General features: G+C 40.7%; 1 protein-coding gene across 1 annotated transcript in view; it reads right to left on the bottom strand.

Moving 5' to 3' along the window:
- Positions 1–12,191, bottom strand: part of LOC124722533 — a 193,520-nt gene that overhangs the window by 53,015 nt on the left and 128,314 nt on the right. Inside the window, exon 10 of the mRNA XM_047247681.1 lies at positions 2,761–3,138. Within this exon, the coding sequence (XP_047103637.1) occupies positions 2,761–3,138 (378 nt within the window). The remainder of the gene's footprint in view (positions 1–2,760; positions 3,139–12,191) is intronic.

Below are 12,191 nucleotides of genomic sequence, written 5' to 3'. Positions count from 1 at the left end.
CAAGTATTTTTTCTCATAATATGAAGGGTTACAAGCTTTAAGAGATAATTATAAGTTTCGACATCCATCCGCAAATAATTTCGCCAGTCGTTAGGTTCGTCCTGCAACTCTCTCAGTAAATTTACGTGAGAAAACTGCTTTCGCTTTAGCAGCCACTGTCTACACCATTTTGCCCGCTTTCTCTGTTTCCTGCGGTTGGTCTGAATGTTTTTTGCAACACAAGTTGCGAACACAGACCACAACAGAACTTCCTCCATTTCTATATTTCAAAATAACTGAATTAAATGTTTGACGTTTACGGGGAGCGTAGTCGCTTGCCACTGATATTTCTTTTCTACACCGACAGATGGCGGGCGAGTAGTAGATTGGGGTTTGTGTCGTGTGAACACACCACATTTGCAGCGATCTTTTGCATGTACAGACATCTGCACCGATGTCTGCGCAGACAGATCGTTGCGTGTGGACCGGGCTTTACTTAAGAGTGGGTACCTGGTTGAACGCCGTGCACAGTTTGTACCGTAACTCTCAACGAGTTCGCCTTCGATTGTGATGGAACCTTTGTGATAACTGTGGCGCTCCATTTTTCATTCGGTGTTCATGGTGCAAGTTAATGGTTTGTTTTGAACATTTCTTGAACGTCGACGATGTCCATTTTGTGAAGCGTAATACATATATCCCATAGACAGTTCATCTCTACACCTCCCGGACACTCATTTTATGCCGCCCTCCTGATGCACATGGCGAGTCATTAGCAGGTAATATTTTTCCTGTCATAATTGTTGACACATCACATTCAAATGAGCCTTACTAGAGATTGAAGCTGCAACCTCGTACGCAAGGGGTTGCTTGTTAGTCTGCCTTACATGGGGATTAGTTTCATGTGATCGTTAAACTTTAAATTGCTCCGTACACCTGGTCCTAGATATTTAATGGATGTCACTGCTTCAAACGATTGTTCTGCAATCGTACGATCATAATAATATTGCGTTTTTCCGCCTCTTTATGTGGAATTTAATTTTACGTCTGAAGATTTCTCTCTGGTAAGAATGTCATTACGTGTTCTATTTGCTACGAACTTTCTAAACGAGTCATAAAGGTGATGTGATATACCGTGCGGTCGTATTGTGTTCACTAGGCGATTATACAGAACTGTGTCAAACGCCTTCCGGAAGTCGAGGTACAGAGCAACAGCCGGCCGCAGTGGCCGTGCGGTTCTAGGCGCTTCAGTCCGGAACCGCGGGACTGCTACTGTCGCAGGTTCGAATCCTGCCTCGGGCATGGATGTGTGTGATGTCCTTAGGTTAGTTAGGTTTAAGTTGTTTTAAGTTCTAAGGGACTGATGACCTAAGATGTTAAGTCCCATAGTGCTCAGAGCCATTTGAACCATTTGAACCAGAGCAACAACGTGGGCGTCGCACATTGGATCAGAATCCTGAAAAAGTGGCCATTAATTTAAAAAAAGTTCGGAGTTAAGAAGTATCGTTTAACAGGTTGGCTAGAGTACTGTTCGGACTATTGAATCCCAGTTTTAGAAGCGGCCGGCTGTTTCTTCCAACGGATGAATTTCGTTCGGATTCAATATTTTTGTTCAGCGAAATCAGACCGAAATTTGTTTTAAAAAATGGAGGCTATTCCAGAAGGTATGCACTTAATTACCAACATTTATTTCATTGTTTAATCATTAATTAATTATTTGTTTTAGCTATGAAATTTTCACGGGTTATCAGCCGAGTGACGTCGTCTTCTAGCCGCAACGTTTCAATGAATTGCGTATCCATCATCTTCAGATTTCATAGCTGAAATACGCCGCGATGCTTACGGTTCAAAAATCGGTTATACGGGTGACGCATGCTCTAAACCAAAATCACAAAAGTCAGTGGGTGGCCTTATGTCCATCATCTCTGCTTGTTCGTCATCAACTGGCTCGTGAAAAACACCGGCCATTCCTATCCGGTATCGTTACTGTTGACGAGAAATGCTGTCTTTACTCTAACATAAGAAAAAGAAAGGAGTGGTTGAGACCAAAAAAAGCCGCAACTGCACATACATAGACATACACGCATCCACAAAAAATAATGTTGTGCATCTACTACCATTTGCTTCCCCGAGGTGTAACCATCACTGGTGACATTTATTGTCAACGACTGAGACATCTTGCAGACGCAACCAGGAAGACTGCGTGAAGAGATGTTGCTCCACGAGAACGCCCCTCCTCCTCTGCTAGATAGAAAAAAAAACGGCATACGGGAGTTGGTTAGGAAGTCATTCCGCACTCATCTTATTAACCTGATCTTGCGCCCTCACACTTTCACCTTTTCTGCTCTCTGTCGAACAGCCTTCGAGAATCTCCCTTCCAGGATGAAACTGCGTTCCGAACATGGCTCGACATGTTCTGCGTCTGAAAACCACTTGATTTCTATAGTCACGGAATCGAAAAGTTGCCCCAAAGTAGGCAGAATGTTGCAAATAGTGAAGGAGAATATATTACTGATGAATAAAGTCTCTGTTATTTGTATGTGTTGTACTTATGAAATTATGGAAAAACGCTACGAACTTATTCACCAACCCAATACAATACTGGACGGAAAATGGCGGTGCAAGACAGATCTGCAAAATTTTTAATAAGACGTGACTGCTCTAAATTACACCATGACTGTTTCAGTAAACGTTTCAGATGTTAGGAAAAGAAAAGAAAAACGGGGCTTCTGCAGAGCTCAACATTTGTCAAATAGTTCGCGAGTACTATGGAAAGCTACTCACCAAATCTTCTTCAGGATCTTCGTCCGTTTCCTCATCGCTGTGTGGTGCCCCATCATCCGTAGGACTTGGGTTATCTTTCTGCTCAGAGGAATCCTCATTATTGAGTTGTTCTCCAATGGCATGTTCTCCATTGGCAGAGTTTTCATCAGGTACCAAAGGATCGCCTTCAACGAATAACACGCTGATCACTCGATGGACAGGAATTCCAAATGTGCGGAGGTAGTTCTTGATGGCTGCTTGGATTATGTTACTTTGCTCCTGCGGTACTTCATAGTCAATTTCCGGACCAATCTCGTCTTCCACAACATTGTCAAGCTCTTTAAGAGGTTCACCATTAGAATCCTCGCCGTTAGAGATGCCGTTTGCAACTGGTACCACCTGAAAAAGGGACCATTATCAGTTCAGTTAAAGTTAGAGCAGTAGGATATCCCAGGTGAGCTGTTCATCGATTATTTACTATAAGGCGTAGTTGTAGGTGGACATGAAATCTGTTTACGCTTCCATACAGGAACGTAGTTTTAATTTATCGCATTTTAACTCAACCTGTAGAGATTAAGTACTACATTTCAGAATGATTTGAGCTGCTATTCGACAATACTTTCACATTATGGATAAATTCACTATACTGTGCAATGCATTCTATTTGAAATCTCTCCAACATTGTTGATAATGGCATCTCGATGGCACGCAGCCACAATTTATTTTATAATGCGAAAGATTACAAATTTCTACAGGCTGCACTTTATTGATGTTGTGTATTCATACAACATACATGATCGATTTCGTAATACACATTACATCATCAGATATACTGAAGTGTAAAAGTCATGACAGATGGCGATAGTATATCGTACACAAGGTATAAAAGGATAGTGCTTTGGGGGAGCTCTCATTTGTACGCAGGTGATTCATATGGAAAGGTATCCGATGGGAATTAGCAGACTTTGAACGCGCAATGGTAACTGGAGCTAAGCGCATGGGACTCTCCACTTTGGAAATCGTCAGGGTATTCAATATTCGGAGATCCACAGTGTCAAGATAGTGTCGAGAACACGGCCTTCACTTAACGACCGAGAGCAGCGGTGTTTGCGTACAATTCTCAGTGCTAACAGACAAGTAATACGGTGTGGTGTGGTCTGTGTTTACATGGAATGGACTGGGGCCTCTGATCCAACTGAATCGATCAGTGACTGGAAATAGTTGTGCTCGGCTACTTGGAGACCATTTGCAGCCATTCGTGGACTTAATTTTTATGGATGGCAATGCGCCATGTCGCCGGGCCACAATTGTTCGCGACTGGTTTGAAGAATATTCTGAATAATTCGAGAAAATGATTTGGTCACCTAGCTCGCTTGACATGAATCCCATCGAACATTTATAGGACATAATCGAAAGGTTAGTTCGTGCACAAAATCCTGCACCGGCAACACTCTCGCAATTATGGACGGCTTTAGAGGCAGCATGATTCAGTATTTCTGCAGGGGACTTACAATAACTTACAACGCCGAGTTGCAGCACTACGCTGGGCAATAGGAGGTCCGATACGATATTAGGAGGTATTCCATGGCTTTTACACCTCAGTATATATCTGGGAAACCATTCACATCTCTACAGACACGATGAAGTTCAATAAGTAGTACAATATATTGTTTTCTCGGCCGGTTTCCATTGCATAAATGCAGAACTTGTAGTGGTACATCGTAGAATATTTCCGCTTCAGCCCTATAGTTTCAGTAGTTCCGAGAGGTGGCAGCGCTATACGTAGCCTTCAAAATGCGGAGGTGCATTTCAAGCAGAGAGCATCGCAGATATTCATAGGCGCTTACAGAATGTGTACGGAGACCTGGCAGTGGAAACAAGCAAAGTGAGTCATTTGGTGAGGCATCTGTCATCATCGCAACAAGGTCGCACAAACCTGTCCGATATCCCGCGTGCCGGCCGCCCGCACAGAGTTCCAATAAGTTTTTGGAGAATCAAAGTTAAAGTATCTCGTTTAATTGTCATTTTTTTTCATTCCATCGAGTGAAATATATAATAAATAGCGTATACCTTCATTGTTTTAATACAGATCTCAGAAAAACAGCGGAATTTTAAATCAGAAACTTGCTTATATACATTTGTGAATAGGCTTAATTCTTGTAACGTCTTTTTTGATTTTCGGTAATTTAATTGATTTATTCTAGCTAAAGTATTATTTTTGCCATGAGTGAGAAGTGCCTGACTTGCCGTAGAATTGTTAGTTCCGGGGTTTGGTGTGATGGATGTAGTAGTTTTTTTCACTGGGGGGACTGCAGTGGCGTGGGTGTTGGGAAAGTGGATCAGGCTCATCAGTGGTTATGTAGGATTTGCAGCAGAGATAGGAAGATAGTGGAACAGGAGGGGAAAATTGCTGCCCTTCAGGCTGAGCTAGATCAGGCTAGGGAAGATCTGGACAGGTTAAGGAGGGAGAAGGGCAAAGAGAGGTGGGAAGTGGCAACAGGTAGCAGAAGGAACAGGCCTAGAACTAAGTCTGACAGTTTTGTGGTGAATGTCAAAAATAAGTTTGACCTGTTGCTTCAGTTAGAAACTGATGAGCCTCAAGCAGAGGTAGGTGTAGACAGGACACAACAAACTTTCAATAGGAAATTGAAAAATAGTGTAGGAAAGTCATCGAAAAGGAAGAAAGTTTTGTTGTTAGGCAGTTCTCATGCCAGAGGTGTAGGCCAACTTCTGCAGGAGGAATTAGGACCAGAATACCAGGTCACAAATTTTTTCAAACCAAGTGCTAGTCTGGATCAGGGGACAGAGGATTTAGGTTCACTCTGTAAAGGATTTACCAGGGAAGACACCGTGGTTATTGTAGGAGGGCCAGGGAACAGCATCGACAGAGATCCAGGGTACAGTATAGAGTGTGACCTGGTAAAGATTGCGTCGGCATCGAGACACACCAATGTTGAATTTGTATCTGTCCTGAGACGCCATGACCGGCCTCATTTGAACTCTTCTGTTGGGAGAGTTAATTTGGAGTTGGAACGGCTGCTTGGGTCGGGTGCGGGGGCTCATATTGGTGTGGTTCCTGTTGATTATCTCAGTAGGTGGGACTATACCAGGCACGGCCTACATCTCAACAGGAAAGGGAAGGGGAAACTGGCTGGGGTAATAGCAGGAAATTTAAGGGGGGGAGGCACTGCCATGAATGGTAAAAATACCAGTGGTTACAGGTGTTGGAGCAGCACCTTTTTTAGGATAGGTGAGACAGAAAGATGTCAAGTTCTACGAGAGGTCAGGATTGAAACAAATCTTCAGTTTAGGAAAGAAATTAAACAGCACAATTCTAGCACATTTGATCACCAATCACAGCTATCAATTATAAATTTTCACCAATCACCAGAAATTTTATCTCCACCAAGTTGTATTTCAGTCCTAGGTAATTGCATTGATGAATTAAAGTCACCCAACCCAGTTGACATAATCTGCCTCTCTGAACACCATGTGATCACTGGTATAGGAACTAGGCCTAAGCACAATGAGAAACTCAGACAGGAGAGTACTGCAAATGTTAGAATAAGGAAAGGTTCTCATAAAAGTATAATTAAAAATAATGTAAGTATATTTCATCAAAATATTGGGAGTTTAAAGAATAAAGCAGATGAGCTTCTGGTTTGTTTAGAAGATTTAGAAGCTGAGAATGAAATAGATATACTATACCTGTCTGAGAATCACATTGTTACTGATATGGATAAGGTAAATGTAAGTGGATATAAGCTCTCTGCACATGTAATGAGAGAAAATATGGAGAAAGGAGGAGTTGCCATATATGTCAAAAGTTATCATTGTGCAAAAAGTATAGGAACAAAAAAGTTTTGTGTAGAGAAACATATAGAAGCATGTGCCTGTGAGCTTAAATTAAATAAAGGCACATTTATAATTGTAACTGTATATAGGTCCCCATCAGGAAATTTTCATCTATTTCTGAAAAATTTGGACTCCTTGTTGTGCTATCTGTCAGACAGGGGGAAGCAAATTATTATTTGTGGGGACTTCAATGTAGATTCTCTGAAAGAGGGTAATAGGAAAGATGACCTTGAAGTATTACTCGGTTCTTTCAATTTGACACCCGTTATTGATTTTCCTACTCGGGTGGTAAAGGATAGCAGCTCACTGATAGATAACTTCTTTATAGACCAAGATAAGTTTAACCAGATAAATGCTCAGCCTGTTGAGAATGGTCTTTCTGATCATGGTGCTCAGCTAGTTACAATATATGACATCGCTCCATTCAGCAATACTAAACAGCCCTCCAAAGTAGTACGTTCAGTCAACGATTTAACAATTGCAAATTTCAGGGAAAGCCTACAGCAGTTAGACTGGGATGAGGTGTACCGTGAACCTGATGCCAATTTAAAATATAATTTATTTCATGACATTTTTGTAAATGCATTTGAAAACTGCTTCCCCAAGAAAATAGTTAAATATACTCGTAAGAAACCTTGTAACAAACCATGGCTTACTAAGGGTATAAAAATATCTTGTAACCGGAAAAGGGAAATGTATCTGACAGCAAGAAAGAGTAGTGACCCAGAAACTATCAAAAATTATAAAAAATACTGTGTTATATTAAGAAAAGATATTAAAAAATCCAGGAGTATGTGTATCATGTCTGAAATCAGCAACTCTGATAATAAAATTAAAACAATTTGGAATATTATTAAAAGAGAAACAGGTCAACCAAGAGCAGAGGAAGACAGTATTACCATCAAATTGAATGAAAACTTTACGAACAAAAAGTCAGAAGTTGAAAATATTTTTAATAATCATTTTCTAAATGTTGTGGATATAGTAGGATCCAGGTGTTCATTAGAAGATGCTAGGCTGTTAATGGAAGAGGCCATACCTATGCAATTTGATACAATTGAAATCTCACCCACTTCTCCCTCTGAAATTAGGAAAATAATAAACTTGCTTAAAAGCAAAAACTCACATGGAATTGATGGCATTTCCAGCAAAATACTAAAAGCTTGTTCTCAACAGATAAGTAAGATTCTCAGCCACCTGTGTAATAGCTCTCTGGAACAGGGCATTTTCTCTGATAGACTGAAATATGCTATTGTTATACCTTTGCATAAAAAGGGGGATAGATCTGATGTCAACAATTACCGTCCAATCTCCCTTCTAACAGGTTTATCCAAAATTTTTGAGAAAGTAATGTATTCAAGAGTAGCTTCACATATCTGTAAAAATGAAGTACTAACAAAATGTCAGTTTGGTTTCCAGAAAGGTTTTTCAACAGAAAATGCCATGTATGCTTTCACCAGTCAAATTTTGAATGATCTGAATAACCGAACACCACCCATTGGGATTTTTTGTGATCTCTCAAAGGCTTTTGATTGTGTAAATCATGAAATTCTGGTAGACAAGCTCAAGTATTGTGGCATGAGTGGGACAGTGCACAAATGGTTTAATTCGTACCTAACTGGAAGAGTGCAGAAAGTTGAAATAAGTAGTTCTCGTAACATGCAAAGATCAGCACATTCCTCAAACTGGGGAACTATCAAGAATGGGGTTCCACAAGGGTCAGTCTTGGGTCCTTTGTTGTTCTTATTATATATTAATGACTTGCCATTCTATATTCATGAAGAGGCAAAGTTAGTTCTCTTTGCTGATGATACAAGTATAGTAATCACACCTGACAAACAAGAATTAACTGATGAAATTGTCAATACTGTCTATCAGAAAATTACTAAGTGGTTCCTTGTAAACGGACTCTCACTGAATTTTGATAAGACACAGTACATACAGTTCCGTACAGGGAATGGTATGACGCCATTAATAAATATAGACCTTAATCAGAAGCATACAGCTAAGGTAGAATATTCCAAATTTTTAGGTGTGTCCATTGATGAGAGATTAAATTGGAAGAAACACATTGATGATCTGATGAAACGTTTGAGTTCAGCTACTTATGCAATAAGGGTCATTGCTAATTTTGGTGATAAACATCTTAGTAAATTAGCTTACTACTCCTATTTTCACTCATTGCTTTCATATGGAATCATATTTTGGGGGAATTCATCACTGAGGAATAAAGTATTTATTGCACAAAAGCGTGTAATCAGAATAATAGCTGGAGACCACCCAAGATCATCCTGCAGACATTTATTTCAGGATCTAGGGATATTCACAGTAGCTTCTCAGTATATATACTCTCTTATGAAATTTGTTATTAACAACCAAACCCAATTCAAAAGTAATAGCAGTGTGCATAACTACAATACTAGGAGAAAGGATGATCTTCACTATTCAAGATTAAATCTAACTTTGGCACAGAAAGGGGTGAATTATACTGGCACTAAAGTCTTTGGTCACTTACCAAATAGTATCAAAAGTCTGACAGATAATCAACAAGTATTTAAGAAGAAATTAAAAGAATTTCTGAATGACAACTCCTTCTACTCCATAGAGGAATTTTTAGATATAAATTAAGAAAAGAAAATTAAAAAAAAATTTAAAAAATAAAAATAAAAAATAAAGAAAAACAAAACACACAAAAAATAAAGTTGTTATATTAACTTAAGTATGTTGTTAAATTAACCTAATTATGTCATGTATTGGAAAATTCGACTCGTTCCACATCATTACGAAATATCGTATTCATGATCCATGGAACTAGTATTAATCTAATCTAATCTAATCTAATCTAATGCACTCTTGCATTGTTGGAACGCGCGGACACTTTCATTCGAGGTGATGGACGGATCCCAATGAACCACCTCGCTGCTCAACTCGACGTCTCTGGTGGTAGTGCTGACACACTCATCCACCAGCTCGGGTACTCAAAGGCGAGTGCCCGCTGGATTCCTGGTCGCCTAACATAAAACCATAAAGAGCAACGAAGGACCACCTGTGCGGGTTTGCTTGAGCATTACGAAGCTGATAGTGGTAATTTTTAGCATCGTCATAGGCGATGAAACATGAGTTCATCACTTCGAACCGGAAACAAAAGGGCAATGAATATAGTGATCGCACACCACCTCTCCTCCGAAGAAAAAGTTCAAAGCAGCGCCCTCAACAGTCTTCTGGGACTCTGAAGGTGTTATTCTGTTTGATGTTCTCCCTCACAGTGCAACGATCAACTCTGAAGTGTGCTGTGCAATCCTCAGGAAATCGAAAAGAACGACTTCAGCTTGTTCTCCGTCACAATAGCGCAAACGAACTTGTACTTGTCCATGACAACGCAAAGCCTCGCACAAGTCTGTGAACTCGACAGGAGCTCATAAAACTTCACTGGACTGTTCTTCCTCATCCAACCTGCAGCCCAGATCTCGCACCGTGCGGCTTTTGGTCCAATGAATGATGGACTCCGCGGGAAACAGTACGTGGATGATGTAAAGGTTATTGATGGAGGAAGACTTTGCCTCCAACGTCGACCTATAGAGTGGCACCATGCGGTCATGAAGCACCTCCCAGTAAGGTGGCGTAAGGGCGTCGCACTCAACGGAGATTACGTTGAAAAATAAGGTTTTGTAGCCAAAGGAGTGGAGAATAATATAGTGTGTCGAAATGCAGAATAAAACTAACCTGCCTCCAGAAAAAAAATGTGTTGCATTACTTATTGAACGCTACTTGCACTTCGCTACGTTGGTAAAATCACATATCATTATGTGGAAAAATTTTGTTTACAACGCATACGTAACCAAAACTGACCGTGGTTCGCATAAAGCGAAGCCTGAGGAAATTGTAATCTTTCGAATACTATATTATTTCATGTCGTGAAGAAGAGGAGAACCAATTGTTACAGCATTTATGAGGAAGCGGACTGTATTACAACCGCCAATATAGAAGGTCATGTGTAATGCCTCTTTAGGGCTTTGAGTTTCCACTGTGGCCCTGGAAGGACACTCCATAGAAGCAGGGTGGGCTGATAGGGTGCTACCAACTTTGAATCAAATCTAATCTTTACATTCTTCCCATGCAGTCCCCCAACGGAGTTGTTACTACGAACGTTGAGATACGAAAGCTGAAAAATCATGTGAAAATTCGTGGTTCCTTTCATAAGTCTTTCGAAAAGCCTATGAGCGAAAATACCACGTCAGTCCGAAAAGTTTTGAGACTAGATTAATAAAAAGTCGAGAAGATGGTTTTTAATGCTACATTTGTTCAACCCCCCCCCCCCACACACACACACCACACTTGAATACAACGCACAGAACTTTCATACAACAGTGAGAAACTGGCCGAAAAGACCTCGTTTGGGATGTTGTTGAACTCACGCGTCGCATTGATTTGAATGTCGATTATGTCGTCAAAGCGTTGATGTTTCTATGAATTTCTGCACTTTGTCTTTTTGTGGTACGTTCATGTTGATAACACCAAGTCTCGTTACTCGTGATGATTTTTCCAGGAAAGTATTGTCTGGGTATTGATTTCAATCAAGTACGGTAAGCGTAACATTCTGAAAAATGTCTTGCCCAGTTGACTTAGAGATGCCGCTCCACCAAAGTTGACACACTGCGGTTCCACGTCCAATATTTAATAATGTTAGTTACCAACTGACTGGTCGGATGCGCATCTGTTGTTTACAGTTGTTAGTTCAAGCTCCCACAGAAGTTTATGTGCTGTTGTCGCTTATGCCCCAGGAATGAAATCAGTATCCGAACATTTTGGACGGATGCGGACGGCTGCACGTCGCACAGTGACTAATGTATGAGTACGAGTCTCCAGTCAAGCCGATGAGTCCATCATTGTGCATAATACTTTGACAGACATGCAATGCCGGAAAAAAACAAGGGCTCAGAAAACATCTTCCGAAGTCAATCTAAATTCGTACACGATACGCTGTTGGCAGATATGTAAATGATTAGTTTTGCAATTCTCTGCAACAAGCAGAACAACCACCAGAGTGCATTAGTGTTGTTATCAAGCCTGGTAGGTTATATAAGGGGCGTAAACCGCGACAGATGTTGAGTGATCACTGTGAAGGTCTCGAATATGCCGCATACTCTTGTGAGACAGCCTTATCAGCACCTAACAATCTGAGAGCGGGCTCATTGTAGGCGTACATATGACAGGCTGTCCGAATCGTGCAATATCCAGATTTGTGTGGCAATTGGATGTGACAATGGCCCGATGCTGGACGGCATACGAATATGAGGACAGGCAGACTCGTTTCCAAGTTTCCGGTCGACCACGTCTGACCATCGAAAGGGTGGATACAAGCACACCATAACTTCATTACATCTGTGCTTGCCATCCAAGAACAGGTAATGAACTCATCCGAAATCGTACTAAATGCATTCTCTGAAAATTGTTTCTAGCAGTTAGTTCATGATCCCTCTCGAATAGTAAACGGTTGTGAAAACACACTTTACCTCTTTGCAACAAATAATCCTGAGCTAATAACGAGTATCCAAAGGATATAGGGATTAGTGAACACATGGTTGTTGTAGCGAGAC

The sequence above is a fragment of the Schistocerca piceifrons genome, chromosome X (genome assembly GCF_021461385.2).
Source record: "Schistocerca piceifrons isolate TAMUIC-IGC-003096 chromosome X, iqSchPice1.1, whole genome shotgun sequence".
Classification (NCBI taxonomy): Eukaryota; Metazoa; Arthropoda; class Insecta; order Orthoptera; family Acrididae; genus Schistocerca; species Schistocerca piceifrons.
The sequence above is the reverse complement of the archived record's forward strand: the minus strand, read 5'-3'. Positions and strand labels throughout refer to the sequence as shown.